This window comes from Stegostoma tigrinum, chromosome 17, assembly GCF_030684315.1.
Source record: "Stegostoma tigrinum isolate sSteTig4 chromosome 17, sSteTig4.hap1, whole genome shotgun sequence".
Classification (NCBI taxonomy): Eukaryota; Metazoa; Chordata; class Chondrichthyes; order Orectolobiformes; family Stegostomatidae; genus Stegostoma; species Stegostoma tigrinum.
Window position 1 is genome coordinate 52,227,319 of NC_081370.1, and position 23,317 is coordinate 52,250,635.

The window sequence follows — 23,317 nt, forward strand, 5'->3', positions numbered from 1 at the left end:
ACCACAATGTTTTGAAACTTAGGACACCATTGCTTACAAATGTAAAAGGGTTCAAACATTTCCAATATCATTAATTGTGTAAATTTGGATAGAACTTTCTTTTTCACAGAAGGCAGTGACTAACATTTTCCAAGTGGGCTGTAAATCTGGAACTAGTCATGCATGTTTTTCTTGGGCACTTCTGAAATGGCAGACACAAGCTGTTAAATACATGGGAGGAATGGAGCACTTACCGTTCAACCATATGCGTCTGGTCCAGTGACAGTCCATCAATTGCTGTGCACTCCGGGCACTTGAACTTTTTACGTGGGGTCACCTGCGTGTCACAATAATTCCAACAATATTAATGGCATGTTTAATCCAGCTAGATGTTCAAGCACGCCTGCAGTGTAATGTGAGAGCACCATCCTTTCAGAACATTTTGCTCAAGTTCCATCTGGCTCAGTAAGGCATATTTCAACTCACAAGAGGTCAATAAAATCACTAGAATGGTTTCACATTCATTGAAAGTGTGTGATGACAACCCATTAAAACTCATTTAATGATTGTTTTCACACTTCTAGGTGCCTTGTACAAGCACTGGTTGCCAGTGCAATCAAAAGGTGATGAAATGTTGCTTCCCCTACTTTGAAAGGATCTTATTAACCTATGTCTGTTTTCTCATTAAGTTGACTGACAGATTCTATGAATATTTAGAGACTGTAAAGGCGACAAAATTTATAACACCCAAAAGGCTGTGCACAAACCAAAACTGCCATACCTTTAATACTAACTTTACAATGCCGGCTTCCCCCTTCAACAGTAATTTACAAAACAATATTAAAAACATTAAAAATTAAGATTTTAATTTTTAAAATGATAAACAGATTATATCAATGATTTATGCATTAATTATAATTCTGATTCACATTTAATTTATAAACACAAAATGTATATATATATTATATCCATTCTGATTAGTTACAATGTACTAAGGATTGCCAGACAAACATAGCAACTTTGTATGATTTCTCTTTCTGCACACCCTTCTGGTAAGTCAAGGAAACATACCTTAATAGGAGCTTTTCCGGTCATGTTAGCTACTAGGAAGTTCATAGCGATATCCTCACAGTTCATATGAGCATCCACCCAATTTTTAATATCACCTGGCATCTTGTAGGTATATAAGTAATTAAAATACTATAAAGATAAAAAGCATTACACAAGTCTATTAGAAATTATCTTTCAATGTGTAAATTATAATATTACAGTTAATAATGTTCAGGACTCTTGGACACAAAATAAAAGGAATTGTTAAAATTTCTAACTTGAAATGTTGATTAAGCTATACTTTGCATAAATGGCTATTGAGAATTTGATCAAGCTTTTGAAACTATGTATGTGTTACTATCTGTATGTGATAAATCATTATAGCCAGTCTTGATTCTATATAGCTCTCGTAACAATGCCCTCCCAATACAGCAATATAAAATTCATGCAAGTAAAGTTGCTCAAAGACAATAGAAAAATGGTGTCAAAAAGCAACAGGACTGCTGAAAGAAAATAAATCCACAAAAATAATGAAAAAAATGATGTGGGGGAGGGTTTGAGATGGAAAAGGGTTAAGAACAAAAGAATACAGCCTACAAATTAAGTACTTAAAGTAAAAACCTGCCATGTGACACAAAGTCAGTCTATACAAGCTGCACCAAGGCCATCAGTGGTTTGGATTTTCTGGCAGCAATGATGGTAAAAGTGTTTACCATCACTACTCATCTAAAACAGGTAACTTCTGGAGCCTGCACATGCGCAGCTATATGTAGAAATCCAGAAGCTGCAGTCAGTGGCTTTTACATTATGACGTTGAAGTCTGCACAGACTGGGACCAACTTTGTGCTTTGAATTTTGCCGTAAAAACTTTTGAAAAAAAAAAGTTACAACTTATTAAATGAGCCTTTTTTAAACTAGCTTATTAAGTTCATTATCACTGCTAATCATCCTCTCTGTTCCTGAAAAGAAATAACTTATATTGGTGGAATGTCTATTTTTAAATCATGATCAAAATTAGTTCGTGTACTCTAACATACTGTTTTTAAAGATTATTTGTGATCCTTCAGCTTCAATCTCAATCCCATATGTTTGCTCCAATCTTCGTTTTGGGGTATTTCAAAAATAATTTTTGAAACTGAAGATTAGTGTATTTAGTTTTCTGATTTGTGTTGTAAATGGGTCTGGAATGCTCAATACTTGATTGAGTGCAATAAGAATCACTACTGTGATGATATCATAAGGACTTGGTGAGAGAGGAAAGAAGGATCTCTTGGGACACAGGCAAAAGCCAAGATCCTCCAAATAGTCCTCTGAAGTCATGTAGAGTCTATTATTACAACTTGTAAATTGCAAAGCAGCAATAAATTGCAATAATACAACACAGAATGATGGATACTGGAAAATTTAAACAGAAACAGAAATTGCTGAAAAAAATTAGCAGGTCTGGCAGCATCTGTGGAGAGAAAACAGAGTTAATGTTTCAGTTATAATGTAGGAAAATGTGAAGTTGTCCTATTTGTCAGGAAGAATGGAAAAACAGAATATTATTTAAATAGAGAGAGACTACAGTACACAATGGCAGAGAGGAATCTGAATGTGCTCTTCACAAAATGTTACCATGTGAGTAATTATGAAGGCACATGGCACTGCAAAGGCGTGGAGTATAAAAGTAGGTAAGGTTAGCTACAACTGTACAGCGCATTGAAGAAAAGACATCAAGTGGAAAACAGATTTGGTCACCTTACTTAAGGGCAGATAAACTTACACTGGAAGTTCAAACAAGACTTATTAGGTTAATGCTGGGATGGCGTTTTCTTATGAGAAATAGTCGAGCAGTTGGGCTTACTGCTTATTAAAACATAACAAGATTCTGAGTGAACTTGACAGGGCAGATGCTGAGCGGATGTTTTCCCATCTGCAAGAACCTACAACTAGAAAGTACAACATAAAAATAAGGTGTCTTCCAGTTAAGACTGAGATTAAGAGAAACTTTTTCTCCCAGGAATTCAGTCTGTGGAATTCTAGTGAGCAGTGGAGGTTAGGTAATGGAATATATTCAAGATCGAGTTGGACAAATTTTTGATGTGCAAGGAGTCAAGGCTAACAGGGTTAGGCAGCAAATTAGAGTTACAGTCACAATCCAGATCAGTTATAACCTTATTAAATGGTACAGAAGGCTTGAGAGGCTGAATGGCATACCAATGCTCCCAATTCTTATAATTAAAGATTGCTGCATTTTTTATCTTGTTGCCTCTTGGCTTGAAAAATGCTGTTCAATATTTTTTTGCTCCTCCTTACATTTATAAAATGGTGAAATCAAGATTGATTGCAGTCTGAAATTCTCATTAGTTCTTTCTCAATATTGCAAAGCAGTGACTTCATACTTGTTCCAATCTTTCTTTCAGCTGGATAATCTTCAGCATTTTAAAGCACTTCAGTTTGGCACAACATACTTAATTCGTTCTGATTTACCTCATGCCTTTGATTATTTTCAAGATATATGGCGCCCTGCACCATGGGATGTGATGCTAAAATTAGAATATCTGTGAGAATCAAGGTACGTTCATCAAAACCATCCATCAACATTATGAATAGCAGTTGCCTGTGCTGTTTCTTAGATACTCTGCTGGTCATAATTATCTATTTTGACTGGGAGTATGACCAAAGTTCATGATCTTTTTTCTCTTACCATTTTACTCATCTAGATTTCAACATCTGCCTTTAATGACTTGTTAAAAAAAAGTTCACCTTGAACTTCATTCATTCAACTATTGCTGGATTAATTTAATCTTGTGCTATTATCTTATAGATGTTCAAGCATTGTAATTTTTAATAAATTAACCATTTCATAGCAAATTATGTTCTCCACAGGCATATCTAAAACCTGTTTAATTTATACCAACAAGTGCAACACTAGGCTTACTCTAGGCCAGTGTTAACAGACTCTATTTCACTTTTCCTATTAGTCTGAAGGACACAAGTTTTTAAATATTTTCATCTGCTTAAAAAGCATGATTCCTCCTGATAGCTCTGATATTTTGCAATATAAAATAAACAGCAGCAGGAAAAGACTTTTCAGCCCTGACAGCTTGCTGCCTCCTTTAATAAGATTGTGGGTGATCTTGTATCTCAGCCACGACCTTTCCACACCATCATCATAATCCTGGTTTCCCTGAGTAACCAAAAATTTATTTCTGACTTGAATACGCTCGAGATATAAGCATCCTCAGCTCTCTGGTATTAAGAATTCAAAGGACTGACAAATCCTGAGTGGAAAAAAAAATTCTCTTGTTTCAGTTCTAAACGATCAGATCCATATTCTAAGACATAATGTTTACACAGTCAGGAGAAAATCTTTCCAGCTTTTACCTCGATGAAATCTAAGAATTCTTCATGTTTCAATGAGATCACATCTCATTCGTTTGGACTTCAGGGAACATGAACCGAGCCTACTCATGGCCTTCTCACAGGACAATTCTCTCTTTGCAGAAACGTGTGAAGAAAACTCTTCCATCCTTTTCTTTCCTAAATTTCCCTGTGACCATTTTAAATAGGTGATTCCTCATCATTAATTCTCCAACCAAAATCAAAATTCTCCAAAGTCATCATATCAAAATTCCTCATAATGTAAATAAAAAGCTCCATTAAATCCTCTGAATAGCTTTTAGTGAATATTCCATAATTTCTCTACGTACATGCAGCAGTAACACAGTGGGACAATAAGAGAAAAAATTAGGAAACAAAATCACTGACAAAGCAGAGCCAATGGCAAAAATAGTGATTAGGATAAAGAACCTGAAAGCGTTGCTATTTTGTTTAACTCCAGAAGCAACAGCAGAGAGAATCACTTGTATTAGACCACTTTATGCTGTTTAACGCACAAAGTCCCTCTCATCAGAGAGCAACATCTTCTATGACAATGAAAAATGCCAAAAGGAATCACTAGGATACAAGGTTTTGAAAAACATCTATTATACTTTATTAGCATTATCCTATAACCAACACGCATGATCTACAGCAATTGAAGAAGGCAGGTCATCACTGCCTCCTCAAATGCAATTAGGGATGGGCATTTAACCTGTACATTTTTGGACTGTGGGAGGAAACCTGAGCACCTGCAGCAGGGAGAACGTGCAAGCTCCACACAGTGCACTAGGGTGGATCAGCCATGGTAAATTACAGGATAGGTGGGGCCTGGGTGGGTCTTCAGAGGGTCAGTGCAGACTCAACAGGCTGAATGGTCTCTTTCTGAGCTGTTGGGAATCAATGATTACTCTTACCAGCAATGCCAACACCAATAAATGAATAAACATATTCATAATACATGTCAATTTCTATGCAATACTGTTTAAACGTATTTTAAAGAAGAAAACACATTATTTTCAAATTTGATAAACTTACACAGAAATAAATAAAATCTGATAACTGACCTAAGGAAATCTCTAAAAACAACAAATTTGTAATATAGCTCCGTACATTTAACAAGAAGATACACTGGTCTTAAATAGTCAAGACAAGTCATACTTGCCTGCTTACCAGCAAAAATAATACTGTATATTATGTGGTAGAATGCTTTCTTTTTAATAATTTATTTTCCTAACGCTACAGGAAACCAAGGGTAATAATTCTATTCATTTTTATCTGCCCATTTTCTCAACGTTGTGCTTTCTCTAATATGGTCTCCACTTTCAAACCTCAGCTTTTAGCTTTCCTGAAATCTACCAGTAATTTTACCACCTCTGACACATACCAGTAGTCATTGCTTAAGTCACAATATCACATTTAACACTATTTTGATGCTCAAATACATATGTACTGCTGACATTTTTACTATCACCAGTTCATTATTAAACATTCAGGCATTTAACATAATTTATCATGAAAATAGTGAGTACTGGAGAAATGCTTCAGAATAGGAGTGATGTTGGACTAAAAACATTAACTTGGTTTCTGTCTCCGTAGGTCAGACCTGTCACACCTGAACTTTCCCAGCACTTACTGTTTTTATTTCAGATTTGCAGCATCCATGGTGTTTTCCTTTTATTTAATTTTTCAAATCTTGGCTATAGCACATTGTGCAGAAGTTGTCTTGCATTAGTTCATCAACTTAAATCAATGAAATAGCTTCTCATTGCATCTCAGCAACATCAATTCTCTCATAACAGTGTTATGATCCCAGCTGATGTTACTATTAGACAAGTGAGATCTCTGAATGAAATCTAACTTGATAGATCATTTTTTTTTCTAACATAGTGACCTTTCACTGAAACATAAGGTTGCTTATGTCATTTTAAAATAAAAAGCACCAAACAAACTAAACTATCTATATATGAAAATGTCTGAAAAGTCTCAAAACACAGGGGAAATTAAAATCCCACCCACTCCCCAACACTATTATTTTACAGTTTATCAAAAATTCAGAGAAATTCCTTCTATATCAAACTGTGGGTTTCTCATTTCCAGTGTGTTGAATGTGAGGCTTTTTCCCTTGGCCATTCTCACAGCTTAAGTCTTAGAATTTTTTCTCAGCTTTGAATAACAAGTGCAAATTTCTAAACAAACACTCCTGTTCTGGAAATTTCACAAATCAAACTCATTCACTGGGGTAACTTATTTTCTTAACTCCTTTGAACAATCTCCCTTTTCGGGAAGAAAACTGTATTGGCGTTGAAATTCAGTTAAGTCTCCTTCAGATTGCCTCAAAAAACTTTCCACTCTCTAGGATATTTTAAGGTAAGATCAATCTTTGATTATTCTAAATCCAAATGCAAGCTAATGTCTGTCAATATTTTCTTCCTCCTGTTGTAAACTTCTGCAACATAAATAAACTTCCATGAATACCCCAGGTAGCTTTGCAGATCAGCTCTTTGGTGCATACTGGTTTAAAACCATGGTTCCAGAAAGGCTGACATAGCTCACTTTAAGTCAATAAATGTGGAGCTGGCAAAGCACAGCAGGTCCGATAGCATCCAAGAAGCAGAAAAGTCAATGTTCCGGGCCGAAACCCTTTGTCAGTGGAGGTGGGGGCTGAAGGAGGGTAAATGGACACAAGTAGGGGTTTATTGTGGTTTGTCAGTGGGAAGAGTGTTCCAAGTAGGTGAGTCGGAAAATGGACAGGTTGTGGGAGGAGAGATTTTGAAGCTGGTGAAGTCAATATTCAGGCCATTGGCCTGTAAGCTCCCAAGGCAAAATATGAGGTGATGTTCATCTAGTTTACTTTTGGTCTCACTCTGACAGTGGAGGAGGCCAAGGATGGACATGACACCAGGGGGGTGGGAGGGGGAATTAAAGTGGATTGGGTACGTTGGTGCACACAGAGCGCAGATGCTCCGCAAACCGGTCTCCAGGTCTGTGTCTGGTCTCCCCGATATACAGGAGACCATATCAGGAGTAGTGGATACAGTAGATGAGGCTAGATAAAGTGCAGGTGAATCTCTGCCGGATTTGGAAGGGCTGTTTGGGGACTCAGATGGAGGTGGGAGGGGAAAGTGTAGGGGCAGGTATAGCTCATATTTAAATCCCTTCAAAAAAGAAACCAACACCCATTGTCCACCAGTATAAAATATAAACTTTAAGGCAATGATATACATTAAATCACACAGCTTTCATCTCCAAAATCATTTTACATTTTCTTGCCGCCCTTTAAATTTGTTCCTATATCTCTACATTTACTTCTCTTGACCTGGCGGTCAATTTTAAATTGATACTTTGCTTTCACCGGTATCACAGAATTCCCAGCAAACTTCATCCAAAATTAAATTGATACTTTTGCTGAACTTCAGATTTGCACTCAGAGCCAGGCAAATCTTATTTTAATTTTAAGACTTTTTCCTAAGCCAGTTTTTTCTCACATTATTTGTGTAAGGGTTAGAGGAAGTATGGTTAGACATTTTGTGGAATATGTGTTACAATGCATTTGAAACCATGCTTTTTCGTGTAAGTTTGTGATGTCAATATACTAGGCACAAAATATAACAAATGCATTAATACCTCTGGCAAAGTTAGTTTAAAATGTATTTGTACCTTGTGATAGAAAGCAGCTCCAGTTAATACCATTGAAACCTCATTTGTCCATTCTGATTCATACTTCCATTTATTAGTATCGTGGTCCCACAAATGAAGTCGTCCTGGGTATCCCACCAGCCTGTCAGGAAACTCACGCCACACCTATGCACAACCATAAATTCCAGACATTATTACGGACTTTATTTATCATAGAGAAGTATATTAATCTAGTTATTATCCTTACCTGTCCATTCTAAGTTGTAAAACAGTGTCTGAATTTATCAACTCAACAAGTAGATGAGGTAATCAGATTTGTTTTATTTCTGTTGTTACTTCATCACAAAAGTTAAATATAAATCATACTTACGAAATGTCATTTTTTACAATCCTCATCCCTGTTTTAAAGATTACTCATGCTGAGTTATTGTGGCACAGAGCCAGACTGCCTTTTGGTACATCACCCTAGTGCCCAGTTTTCATATTTGAATCTGGCATAAAATGCCATCACGCTATTTAACTATAAAAGGATACAATAGTGAAGCTTTTACTGTCTTCTTCCAGAGTCTATGCACAAGTACTTTCCAGTAGGAGCTACTGAGTAACAATCAGCAGAGACCTAAAGATTCTTCTCACTTATAGCCCAAGTACATTGAAGCCAACTGTGCTGCTTCACTACCACGCTCTAGATGAGGTCAGCTAACTTAGCAGAAGTCATTATCAAACCTGAGCTCCTTCTGATCAGCAGAACTCAGTACCATATTAAATACTGCAGTGTTGTACCAATTCTCCTTTCAGATTGGCAAAGTATAAAAGCAAAGTCCTTGTATATAGATAATTATTTATACTGCAGATTATCTGTTTATACATGTGGTTTTTCATTTCAAGACAGAATATACATTACAAATGGTTTACATCAAAGTCATTGCTGCTCAAGTCATTCGTGAGCAACACTAATTGATAATGTGAGGGGAAAAATATAGCCTATGTTGTCCATTTGTAGTAGCCATTGGTGCTGTCATGGGCAGAATTATTGTGCTCCCTGTAATCCCTACAATTGACATGTTTTGTTTTCAAGTCGTGAGTTTTCTCATTGAAGAAAAATTCATCAGCAAGCCTTTGAGAGTTTTACAATAAAGAAGGTTGTACATCCTCACAGACTCACCCCACATTTAAAACACGCCATTTCACGTGTGCAACATATGTTTTAACAGGGTGGCACAGTGGCTCAGTGGTTAGCACTGCAGCCTCACAGCACCAGGGACCCAGGTTCGATTCCAGATTTGGGGAACTGTCTGCGTTGAATCTGCACATTCTCCCCGTGTCTGCGTGGGTTTCCTCTCGGTGCTCCGGTTTCCTCTCACAGTCCAAGATGTGCAGGCTAGGTGGATTGGCCAAGCTAAATTGCCCGTAGTGTTCGGGGTGTGTGGGTTATAGGGCAATGGGTCTGAGTGGGATGCTGCAAAGGTCGTGTGGACTAGTTGAGCTGAAGGGCCTGTTTCCACACTGTAGGGATTCTATGATTCACACACTCATTTCCACGTACACGTTCATGCACACAAAGATTGGTTACAGTAGTAGTTTGATATAGATTACAACTAACTCAGTCTCTAGTTTATGGTCTCTATCTTTGACAAGGATGGTCTAGCTCCTTGAATGAAGTGGACACTTTAAAGTTAAAATAAGGGTCTTCTAAGTGAAGGATTCTCAGAAAGCTGAGATTTCATGCAATTGAATTTGTTGAAGATTGGTTTTCAGGTACACATGAAGTTGGAGCAGACTGTGTCTTCCTTCTCTCTGTTGGGATTCACCACTTACAAGATATTGCTGTTAATTACTTTGACTGTATACATTATTTGAAACTAATTTGATGCCCTTTCATGGAACTCTGCCTGCAACTCAACTTCAAGCAAATATAAAAAGCAGGCATAACATAGTTCCCTCATCGTGTAACTTTTGAATTCAATTTTTTTTTCAAAATAAGGTAAGTAGTCACATTGAGTACACTTACTTTATTGTCAGTGAACACCTCTGAGGAGTTGTGACATTCAGTATCTTTGTTTCTGAAAGAGCCATTCAACTGGAGGATAGCCTTGATTGGTTTCAGGAAAGAGCACCGGATCATGCCAATTTGGAAGGTTCTTATTTGTCGGTTCATTGTTAAACAAACAGATGTCTGACAAACATGTTGCTGTGAGCACACTTCACATGTTTAGTATGGGGTGGTTGCAGGGAGGGGTGTGGCTAGATTGAGAGTCAGATCAAGCGACAATTTCAGCAGTCCAATAAGCTTATACACTTCATATGCGCAAGAATCATTTTCATAATCCCAAAAGGTACATTGCTTCACCAAAAATTTCTGTGAGCAGGTTCAAAGTATGATTACCTCTCACAAAGAGATAAATATAAACAATCCTCCAGTTCTCATTCCAACACATTCCACGGGTCCCCACCATTATGCAATCTAATGCCCTCTACCAAACCCCCACAGCCCTTAATATTGCCTATGACAACCTATTCTCACTACTGGTGCCAATGATCCTTTATCCCTTCAGCTACCATGACAACCCATTGAGTATCAAATACCCCAGCACACAGATGAAAAATATAGTTTTACGACTTAAAGTTCAACATTCTACACACTATTGAGGGAAAAAAAACTCATCCAAAAAATTGACATTTCTTAACAGTTCCCAACTGGACACTTGTTAACACTTCTTGACAGTGCTGACAAGTTGGGGTGTTCCCAGTGGCTTAAAGTGTACCTAACGCTCTCCATGCCTGCAAGGAATCAAAAGATCTGAAATTTTCACTAAAGTGGAGACATTCTCCACTGCGGTGAAAGTTGAGATCAGTAAGTCTCACAATGTGCTTTCTAAAAGTCACGCGACTTCCACTGTGGTTCAACTGCAGCCAAAAGCAAACAATTAGCCTGTGTTATCCTAACAGCCAATCACAAGGGATCTTTAAACAATTCAAAGATTTCATAACTCAAAGCTTCTGTAGTTATGAGCCGGAAGCAAGTAGGGCATCATAAGGAATTCTAGCATAATAGGCTTTTCTCTATGAAACAATAATTTACCAAGGTTAACATTTGCAGCTGTTTTGTCTGATCATGATAGTGGCTGGCTGGGATGAGGAATGAGGGTGCCATGGTGTAGTACAGTGATGGTATCCTTGTCTCTGAGCCAAGAGGCCTAGGTTCGAGTCCCACCTGCTACAGATGTCATGATGTGTCTGGGCAGGTTGATTGAAAATATCGAGAAGCTGGTGATGCACGGCCATTTAGATGGACACCATCTGAAGACATTGGACGTGATTTACCTCCTCCGTGAAGGTGGCAGGGAAAGCAGTAGAAATTTGAAGAGTTTAGGTAGATTGGCCCTGGAGAGATACTCACTGCTGCTTCGATCCCCATCCTGTCATGTTGGCAACTAAGTTCTGGGCGAGAATATCCATGGATGATTCCCTCAAGCTCCCATCAATTTAAATCTTTAAGTAGTCAATTTGCTTAGGCAATTAGCATCTACGGGTTTCAATCCTCCATGGTCCAATTACCTGCCTTCCTGGCAAGCATACAAAATAGCTGGTTTCACAACAGGGAAACCACAGTAAACAACCCACTATGTTTGGGAATTACCTTCATTTTCTCAACTCTGAAGACAGAGGTCACTACTGGAAGCCACTCCCTGCCTTTATCCCTAAGGTAAACTGCTTTTAGCTGCTCAACCTGACTTTAAGTTTCAACTCTTCACAAAAACAATAGTCAAGTGAGCTGGACATCTGATGATACATTAGTGATCTCATTTTCATATGTAGCTTTTATCCTTATTCACTTCAAACCTTTGCATCTGTATTTTTGTTTATATCCTTACCACTTTTTCTGAAAGTAACTTCCAGCAATAATTACATAAAGTAATCTTTTATCTTGTTTAAAGCATAAAGCTGTTTTTCTTAAAATTAAAAAAAGGAGACTTACATGCCAGTTATATAAATTCCTGGTTCATGGACTACTTTGAGCAAATGTCTGTTGAGTGGTTCTGACAAATTTGTGAATTCCCTGAACAGCTGACACTCTCCGTATTTACTTTCAAGGGAGGTGTAGAGACAGTTCTTAAGACTAAAAGGAACAAAGGATATGGAGAGAAAGCAGGAAGAGACTACCATGTTGGATAATTATACTGAATAGCAGAGCAGGCTTGAAGGGCTAAATAGCCTACCCCTGCTCCAATTCTATAAATCTATGTTAATTAGGTAATTGTTTAAGAATCAGGTCTGTCTGTAGGTTAACTGCTAAAGTTCATATAATTTCCAGCAGCAAATTTAATGGCCTGTTTGTATCCAGTTTAGAAGATTTCACTAAACTTCATAACATGCTGAGGCGTGATAGTGCAGAAGAATAGCTCCAGTATGTTTTCAAGACAACAACCACTCGAACTAAGGATCAGTGGCCATACTGTGTTTTTGCAGAGAGTAGGTTATTAATTCAAAAGGCATTTTATATATGCTTCATAAAGCAGGGGTGCCAGTCACAGATCTCAAAGAAAGGTGCTTGCAGACTTCCACTGTCCTGTCAACAACTTAAATCACAAGTTATAGGAATTTCCATGTACACATCAGCTGTGATGTCTGCAAGCTGAATAGCCAATCAAATTGAAATATTCTCAGGTAGTCAACCAGGAAGTTAAAAACAAGTTAAAGTTCACTTTTAATTTAAATATGGTGAATTTAAAATAAACAAGTTTGCTTAGACATAAGCTAAAACATCAATATAACTAGCTTTTTAAAATGTGGAAGTTTATTTTAATGGAGCTATCCCACAATTACAGAATTAGTTTTTCTGGGTTGCTGAATGTGCACAGCAACAATTGTGAAGTCAGTATGGAGCCAAAAACATGTAACACCTCATTTAACAAGGTGTAAGGTTTTCCAGCATTCTTAGGACAAGACCAACAGTGCACTCATGGAAGATTCTGGCACTTCACAGACTACTCAGAGATTGTCATCTGGAGGCTTGGGAGGGGTTGAGGGAACCTCAACTGCACATTCTCTGGGAAAGTGCAGAACACTAATGGCAGGTTCTGAATTTCCATTATAATTTTGCATTTATGTGGACTCCTGAAGGTTGTGGTCAGTTTTAAAGGAGTAATAATGATGAATGTTGGTCGTTGCACCAACGTTACCACTGCAAAATCAGAGCTGATGTCATCAAAAGAGCAGAGCTTAAAAAGAAATCAAAACGGTTACATCTAACAATAGCTGAACCCACTTCAGAAATTTTAATTTGCAAGGTTATACAAATTGATATTGAATACATCTGCCAAAGTGAACTGAAAACAGATCCAATGGAGATATAAAGTGGTGCAACTACAAAACAAGTAAGTGAGATTTGCTGCACACTTAAAGAGTTCATTTAAAGATGCACTGCATTTCCTCCCTCAACAGCACTAAGACTCCACGAGTAACACTTTTGGCGTCATGCCTATTTTCAGAGAAATGCTAGGGCTCACAGCCAAAAGCCTACTTGTGAATTGTAAAGTTCTAGTCTCATTACAAAATTAATAGTGGGGTAAGAAAGCAGCATATTTGTTAGATTTTGCAACACAAACAGATGAATACTAGAGTTGGACTTTGATATAAAAGCAGTTCAAATCAAAGATGGAGTACATATGTCATTAGCAGCTGCATACAATTAGACGTGTACACCAACACTTCATGTGTAAAATGTTAAGTGATGATAGGTCTGTGCAAAGATTATAGCATTTGTTTAGAATTATCTTGAGCATGTTTTTTAAAAAAAGTACTGCTAAACAGAAAACAAGCACTTGAACCAAACCAAAGCAATGTTTAATGAACTCTTAATTGCTTAAAAGACTACTGTGTAGATGAAAAGGATTAGTTTATGATTAGGAACACAGGACTTCACCATAACAGACTGGATCATAATTACCAAGTCAACTTCAATGAAAATCTGTAATTAACTTGCTTTTGTCAATTTTTTTTGTATGCACCTTCCCACTAATTTAAATTTCATATGCAGAACCACATTATGAAAGGTTCACAAGATTTATTAGTCAAGTAACTAGAAACATTAGTAGCATGTAAAAGGGATCCTGCAGAATACAGCGCTCATGGAAAGTCGAGTGGCTTTGTTAGGCTTCTTCACGAAATTTCAAGTAAAGCGCATAATGTATGACATGCAGTTATAAAAAGAAAGCAAGCAAACAACTGTGACAAAATGGTGCAACTAAATTTGCCAGCCCACCACCATCCCATCGTGTTTGTAAGACAACTTGCGATGGGCATTAAGTGTCATTTCAGCATCTGAAGTCTCAAAATAACAAGATACATACTTTTTGGACTGATTACTAAATCTTTCTTGATTTTACCTTAAGTTTTAAAAGATGCAGTACGTATAGACAATTTAACTATCTGCACTGTAACTCAGATGATTAATATATATGGTTATCACCTGTTTGCTTTTGAACTTGACCATTTTGTTTCCAGTGGAGGTGGTCTCTGAACTGTAAATTTGTTAATTAAAAGCAGGACAGAAAAGTATAATTCATTTAAATTGCTAATAAATGCCTAAATGATTATCTTTGGTTTTCTGAATGAGAGCACAGAATTAAGATTTTAAAATAATGGCTCCACCTCCCTACATCCAGAATCCCGTAATCATAAATCTAGTTTAAGAGGAGGACTAAATGTCATCTAATATGCAAGCTGAAGCTTCACAGGTGCATTTTGAAGGCTGAGTAAAAGCATTCTATTTTTTACCTATTTATCGCTTGCTTGAGACACACTTATTCTTGATTTTGAAAATGGCTTTGTGACAAGCAATTCAAGTCAGAAGCAACTGCCCTTCCCCCCTCAAAATAAACTTCAATAACTTTAAAACACTGGAATCTTCTGACAAGATCATCCATTGTTTTGCTATTCTGACAAAACTTAGACTTGGGGTTCTGTCATATCAGAATATTTTTCCGTTCACCACTCAATAAACTCAAAAGCACTTAGCAGCTGCTACAGAAATTACAAATGAACAAGGATATTGTTAACTGGAATTATCATTTCAAAGGAAAATTTGTACGAGTGCCTCTGTTTAGGCACTTATCCAGAGGTTATTTAGAAGCGTGAGTGTACTATTTAGTGTGGTAAAGCAAATTTTTAAAACATTATGTCATTAAATTAGAAGTCACACACCATCTGTCAACTGACTATTTAATACATACTACTAATTCTAGCAGAAAGATCTGAGAAAATTCTCTGCAATTGATCAGTTATCTTCGAAAGTACAACACAGTGCCATCCACCACTTTGCAAGTAGGGATTATGCAAGTGAGTTAGACAGGAGGGGGGATTTTTCTTGATAAATGATAGCATCTTGGAAATTCAAGCAGGAATGCAAAAAATGTTAATGGCCATTTGTGCCTGCAATAAAAGATTAAATGAAGTTATCTTACTGCTTCAGCAGATTTGTTTTTAACACTCGTTCACTACGGTCATGCAACAGTATCAGCACAAAAGTCCCAATAAACTAGTTTTAAATTCTCTTTGACAAAATATAAGCCTGTTACTGCTAATTTGTCCTTTGATACTGACCACTAAATGGCTAAATACAGGTGTTAATTGTGTTTAAGAGTAAAATAGGGCACAGATTCTCAAAGACTCTCAAGACATGGGATTTGACAGTGATGTATTACTGATTATGTAGTTAAATGGTTAAAACATTCTTTCAAAACCCATTTTCTACATCATTGCAGAAATAGGAGACCACTGTTCCTGTCTCTTGCAAGTGAATTTGAAAGAGGCCAACATTAGGTATTGCAAATAAAATACCATTTAAGACCATGTGCTTTAAAACTTAGGTATCATTCAAGAGTAACATGATGCAGTAATTCCAAAGCACAATTTGTCTTTCCAAGTTTATGAATGATAAGGTCCACACCAGCATAAGCCACATTTCCTATGTTAGATCATATTGTGTTATATTTAACTAGACTTCTGTCAAATTTATCAAAATCAAAGCACTGTAATCAATGTGTAATTTCTATCGCTATTTATTATGTTTGCTATTAAGTTAATTCTGAATAAAAAAAGGGAAAATAGATAGAAGAACATGAAGAAATACTTGTATTTTATACACCTTATGTCTCTTAAAAACATCCCATAGATGAAATGAAGGATCATGCTGAAATAGTTTTGAAAGGAAGTCTGTTCTTTTTTCACCAAACAATGTGATGACTGAGCAGCTCATTTGTTTTTGATGGTTTTGGTTGAGGGACTCTGAGGACTACCTACAAGAATCAGACCACTGAGCGAGAACAGAATGCATGTCAGACCCAAACAGTTTCTCATTGCATCCCTATGAAGCTGCATACAGCCAGGGATTCTCCTCTCTATTCTGTCTTCTCAATTTCAAGGCATTATGCTCACTCATTCTTAGTTTATGCCCTCATTTCCTGAAGATGCATCAGAGCAGAGAACAGAGGAAGATGAAAAGAAGGAAGGTGCTGACAAGTACAGGGGAGGGATGAATTCATTTTTCTTGGCAGACTATGAAGTTGACGATAATGACCGAACAAAGAGCTTGCACAGTTCAATGGTCCAGATGGCCTCCTTGTGTTCCATCACTGTAGAATGGGAAGCATGACGTGGAACTACCACTCAAGTTGCAGGAGCAAATCAAGGCCTCATGTTCCTCCAAGCCAATGGCATTCCCTGCATTTTGCTTTCCCACTCTCTCTCTCTCAGTTCAAATCCTCTACAGCGATGAAGTAAAGTGTGAGGATTGAGGATGTAATTAGGTTCGTGAAGGTGTGGCATTAGGTGATTTGCTGAGCTCAAGGCAACTAGAGTGGCTGAGGATGAGCTACTTTCCCTGCACGGAGTTTGGAAAAAGCTATTCTTGGATTGCAAGTTGTGGAAGTAACAATGTGTGAATTAAGTGGAAGTCCAAGATTTGAGGCCAAATTCTTAAACATTATTATGGGCCAAACCCTTTCAAAATATATCAAGGAGATAGCCTAGACCCTAACTTTTATCTTATTTAAAGGCAATTATAAGGCATTGTGCTCCAGATGTGATTCAATTGGTCAAACTACAGGCTTCAGAAAAACACACTTTATTCTCACATCACAGTTTAAATCAAAGAAAAAAAAATTTGCATGACTTTTAACTCTATCAAAATACTTAACAAAATAATATACATTTTAACAACCACTCATCAACTGTTCCAATAGAACAGCATTCCATAAATGCACATTCAGCAAAGGCAAATTCAACAAAACAAATTTCCCTCACTTGCTATCTCCTTCAGTTCAGGAGAAGGAACATCAACAGAATGAATCTAGCAGCAGACAGCGAACTCAAGCTTTTTCAGCAGCAGAGAGAACAAGCTGAATCTAGCAGATTCAACTCCAAAACCTTAACTTCAACAACAAAACAAAATTAAAATCCTGGGTCTGTGAAAGCCTGAATTCACCCGCACATGTTTCTCTGGTATAATTAAAATCCCAAAGCTATTTACTTTGTTCCCAATGGAACAGACACCAGATTTACAAAGGCCCTCTTCAAGAGGAGCAAGGCAGAACAAATCCCTCTTGAAGTTATATATCATCACAACATGTACAGCACTGCACAGTCTGTAGCCATCACTTCGTGTTTCAGTGGGGAAGCCTCTTCTTTGTTGCATGCATCAGTTGTGCGCTCGGCATTATTTCTAGAGGCGAGCAGTTTCCACACTCATGAATGGTCTGAGTCCTACTTTACTGAAGCATGCAGCTCTGGTTATAATCAAGAGAGCCTTGTGATCAGATTTTTAGTTGCTTGAAATCACTTTCTTTCAAGGATTTCAATTTCCACAGTAGCTTTTCCAGTGTTCAATGGACAACAAATTTATGGTTAAGAAAAATTACAAGGCTACAGCTGAGAATCCATTTTGTAGCATTTCTCAGAATATCAGGTCATGCCAGGTACCAGGGTGACCTACCCTGAAATAAGACACAAGTGGTTAGTAGGGGGTAACATGCTCAGGCAGAAGGTAAACAGATGCAGTCAAAAGAAGATTCTTTACAGAAACAAGTTATTATAAAAGGAGAAAGAATAGCTACTCAAGGAAGGAACAATGTGAAAGAACAGGAAAGTTTGTGGTTCTCAACATTCATAGTAAATACAGATTTGTGAAAGAAAATAGAGGCCTTTGAAATGGAAATGCTAAGGCATATGCTTAAAACTCCACACACAGACTATAAGATGAATGAAGATTTGCTTGAAGTTGTTGAAGAGAAAAAGGAACGCAGTGATTTTTCTGAAGGCAAGGGAAATAGAGGACCAGCGATATGGCAAAGATAGGGTGTCAATGAGTGCGTTCTCCTTCTATGTTACCTCTCCTTTATCCTTTCTTAACAGTCCACCATCATAATTAAAACAGAGAAGGAAGTGTTACCCATATGTCCTTGCATGATTTTTACTGTTGTAAGTTGTTCTGTGTTAGTCATGGGATTCCACATAGATAGGATTGGCAGTTGGGCCATGATAAGTCTCTCAAGAATGTTTCACGGCATAAGTTTCAATGACAAAGTATTGTGCTAGTCAGCCAAAGATTTAACTTAAACATGGTTCAGATATCTTGCAAGGAGCAACTGTTTTCTAATGTATTAGAATAAATACATCAAAGGAAAGAGGTTAACCAGGGAAAGAGTAGGGGCCATTCCAGACAAAGGTGGCAACCTATATTGAAAGGGTGTGGAATTAATCCTTCCCTTCAGTCTTCCCTGTGGTAATAGAGAACTTTTTTTTAATCAATCACGGGGTAAGGGCATCGCTATCCAGGCAGCATTTATTATTGTTCCCTAATTGCCCAGATGGCAGTTGACAGTCAACCATATTGCTGTGGGTCTAGAGTCACATGTAGAGCAGACCAGATAAGGCTGGCAGTTTCCTTCCCTAAAGGATACTGGTGAACCAGATGTTTTTTTCCAACAATCGACAATGGGTTCATGGTCATCATTAGATTCTTAATTCCAGATTTTTTTTTTATTGAATTCAAATTCTACCATCTGTCTTAGCGGGATTTGAACCTGGGTCACCAGAACATTATCTGGGTCTCTGGATTAAAAGTCCAGCGATAACATCACTAGGCCATTTCCTGCCTGATATTGTAGATAGGGATTTCAGGGAAAGGTACTGTGAGGAGCTTGCACAGTTTGACACAGGAAATGGGAGGTATTGGAGGGTCTGTTGGGTTTAAGAACGGACAAATCTCTCGGCCCAGATGAACTGCGTGTGAGGAAGGTAGGAAATTGCAGGGACTCTGACACAAATATTTATTTCCTCTCTGGCCATAGGGGAAGTGCTAGAGAACTCCACGGCAGCTAATGTGAGTATACCTTTGCAGTGGTCGGAATGAACCAGGAAATTACAGATCAGTGAGTCTCATGTCAGTGGTAGGGAAACTATTGGAGAAAATTCTGAAGGAGCGAATTCATACCCATTTGAAAAGGTATGGGTTAATTTGGGATAGTCAGCATGGCCTATCAGAGGGAGGGTATGCCCAACAAATTTGGTAGAATTTTTTGAAAATGCCATCGCGCGCGTGTGTGTGTGTGGATTAGGGAAGTACAGTTGATGCAGTCTATATGGATTTTAGCAAAGCTTTTGATGAGGTCCCACATAGGACACTGATTCAGAAGGTTAAAGCTTATGGAATTGAGGGAAATTTGGTGAGATGGATCAGAAACTGGCTTAGTATTGGACAGTAAACGTAGTTGTAAAAAGGCTGTTTGAGTGACTGGAGGCCAGTGGCCAGTGGGGTATCACAAGGATCAGTACTGGGACCCTTACAGTCTGTTAAATATATGAATGATACAGATGAAAATGTAGGGGAACGTTAAGAAAATTTGCAGATGACATCAAGATTGGTAGAGTGAAGAATATGGTTGCAGATTGCAGGAATATTTAGATGGGTTGGTCAGATGGTCAGAGCAGCGGCCAATGATATTTAACCCTGACAAGTGCGAGATGATGCCCTTTGGAAGAAGAAACAAGATGAGGGAGTATTTAAATGAATGGCAGGATGCTGGGTAGCCTAGAGAATCAGGGGGATCCCTGAAGTTGGCACAGCACATGAATATGATACTTAAGGCGGCATATGGGACACTTGTTTTCATCAGTCATGGCACAGAGTATAAGATCAAGGAGGTGAAGTTGTACAGTTATGGTCAGGCCACAACTGGGGTACTGCATGCAGTTCTAGTCACCACACTACAGGAAAAATGTTGCAGCACTAGAGGGGATACAAAGGAGGCTCACCAGGATGTTGCCTGGGATGGAGACACTGAGTGATAAGGAGACATCAGATGGGCTTGGATTGTTTTCTTTATAGCACGGAAGACTGAGCAGGGGAAATGATTGAGGTGTAAAGGAATACGAGGGGTATGGACAGGGTGAATAGAGAGCAGCTATTCCCTTTGGTTGAGGAGTCAATCACATGGGGCACAGTTTTAGGGTAAGGGGCAGGAGGTTCAGAAGGGATTTAGGAATAAAACTTTTTCATCCAGCAGGTGGGAATCTGGAATACACTGCATGGGATGGCAGTAGAGGCTGGAAACCTTGCAACCATTAAAAAATTTGGACAATTACTTCAAATATCATAACATTCATGGATAAGGGACAAGTGCAGGAAATTGGGAGAAGTGCAGTTTAGTGTTAGACATGTTGGTACAGGCTCAATGGGCCAAATGGCCTTTTCTAAACTGTATGAATCTATGAATGGTACAGAGGTTTATTATTTAGGCTGTACTCTGAATATTTTTCACTACCTACAAGAATGACAGATAAAGGGCTAACTCTTTAAATAAGTCAATGTATGATTTTCAAAAATTACTTCACTGATTTATTTTCAAGATTAACAAAACTGTCTCAACAGCATTTAAATGTCTCCAGGTGAATGCACAGATGCAGTTGAAGGAGCATAAAGTTTGCCAGCACATATGCTTATGATTCAGAAACTCTTAGCTTGAGGGTAGATTATATTTTCCTGCAGTTATAATTGACATTGGTATAATCAGGATTATAAACAATATGCCAATTTACAAGACAACAGTTTGTTTTTGCATTTGTGTTTGAGAATGTTCCATTCATGCATCAAGTTCCAATTTTATACAAATCACGTCCTGGTGACACAATCAGCACTTGGCCCACCACTCTTAATGAAAAGATCTGCCTTAAAGTTCAGAAACTCTGAAGACTCTCTCCAGCCACAATTACTTACCAGGATACAGAACATGCAGCAAATGTAAAGGTAATTTACATCAACTAATCCGTTCTACAGGTTCTATCCCAGGCAAATCACCACCCATTCCGTCTAACTCACCCAGCCTTTAAGCATAACTTTCAATCCTCTTTTGTCTCATGTATATGTCTAATTTACTTTTGAAAGCTACTTCGTGGAACCCATTCCTTTGGCAGTGACTTCACATTCTAACCAGCCATGCTGTTAGTAGTAATTACTGGGTTGCCACCCAGGTTGACAGGGCTGTTAAGAAGGCATACAGTGTTTTAGCTTTTATTAATAGAGGGATCGAGTTCCGGAACCAAGAGGTTATGGTGAAGCTGTACAAAACTCTGGTGCGGCCGGACTTGGAGTATTGTGTACAGTTCTGGTCACCGCATTATAAGAAGGATGTGGAAGCTTTGGAAAGGGTGCAGAGGAGATTTACTAGGATGTTGCCTGGTATGGAGGGAAGGTCTTACGAGGAAAGGCTGAGGGACTTGAGGCTGTTTTCATTGGAGAGAAGAAGGTTGAGAGGTGACTTAATTGAGACATATAAAATCATCAGAGGGTTAGAGAGGGTGGATAGGGAGAGCCTTTTTCCTAGGATGGTGACGGTGAACACGAGGGGGCATAGCTTTAAATTGAGGGGTGAAAGATATAGGACAGATGTCAGAGGTAGTTTCTTTACTCAGAGAGTAGTAAGGGAATGGAACGCTTTGCCTGCAACGGTAGTAGATTTGCCAACTTTAGGTACATTTAAGTCGTCATTGGATAAGCATATGGACGTACATGGAATAGTGTAGGTTAGATGGGCTTGAGATCGATATGACAGGTCGGCACAACATCGAGGGCCGAAGGGCCTGTACTGTGCTGTCATGTTCTATAATATTATTAGTAGTAATACGCACCTACGTACGTAGGTGTACTTCCATGTCAAGAATTCACTGTAAAAGTGAAAATTCTTTAAAAAAAAATCATTCATGGGGCATCACAGGCTAGACCAGTGTTTACTGCCCATTCCCGATGGCAGCTGAGAGTCAATTACATTGCTGTGGGTTTGGAGTCACAGGTAGCAAACAGAGCAGTTTCCTTACTGAATGGACATTGGTGTACTAGGTGGGTTTTTCTGACAATTGACAATGGATTCACGGTCATCATTAGAAACTTAATTCCAGGTTTTTTTTAATGAATTCAAATTCTATCATCTGCCATGATGGGATTTGAAGTTGGGCCTCCAGAACATTACCTGGGTCTCTGGATTAAGACTCCAACAATAATACCATTTGGCCATCACCTTGCCTCTGCCAACCCATCGCTTCTCCTAATAAAGACAGAAAACGTTGGAGGCAAAGAACAGGTGACCTAAAACATTAACTGTTTCTCAGACTAGTTCAGCCTCGTGAGTATCTTAAAGAAATAAATCCATTAAATGTGAATAATATAAGTAAGGCATTTGACGAGGTTCCCTATGGTAGGCTCATGCAGAAAGTAAGGAGGCATGGGATACGGGGAAATGTGGCAGATTGGATTCAAAATTGGCTGACTCTTAGAAGACAAAGGGTGGCAGTGGACGGAAAATAATCAAAATGGTAAATAAAAACCAAAAGAACTATGGATGCTGTAAATCGGGAACAAAAACAAAATTGGTGGAAAAGGCCAGCAGTCTGGCAGCATCTGTGGAGGAGAAAACAGAGTTAATGTTTTGGGTCCAGTAACCCTTCCTCAGAACCCAGTCCTGAAACATTAACTCTGTTTTCTCCTCCAAAGATGCTGCCAGATCTGCTGAGCTTTTCCACCAACTTTGTTTTTGCTCCTGATATTCAACATGGTGCTCAGTTACGAGTGGTGTATCACAAGGATATGTTGTGGGTTCTCTTCTATTTGTGATTTTTTGTACATGATTTGGATGTAGGAATGGAAGGGTGGATTAGTAAGTTCGCGAACAATACAAAGGTGTGTCGAGTTGTGAATAGGGTGGAGGGCTGTTCTAGGTTACAAAGGAACACT

The 23,317-nt window shown here is 38.2% G+C and overlaps 1 protein-coding gene across 2 annotated transcripts in view; it reads right to left on the bottom strand.

The window, feature by feature from the left end:
• The window catches only part of ext2 (exostosin glycosyltransferase 2), a 185,665-nt gene that overhangs the window by 5,464 nt on the left and 156,884 nt on the right, over positions 1–23,317 (bottom strand). For both annotated transcript variants that reach the window (XM_048545190.2, XM_048545191.2), the window contains 3 exons: positions 8,053–8,196; positions 1,051–1,179; positions 234–316 (listed from right to left, as the gene is read on the bottom strand). In XM_048545190.2, coding sequence (XP_048401147.1) covers positions 234–316; positions 1,051–1,179; positions 8,053–8,196 — 356 coding nt within the window. The remainder of the gene's footprint in view (positions 1–233; positions 317–1,050; positions 1,180–8,052; positions 8,197–23,317) is intronic.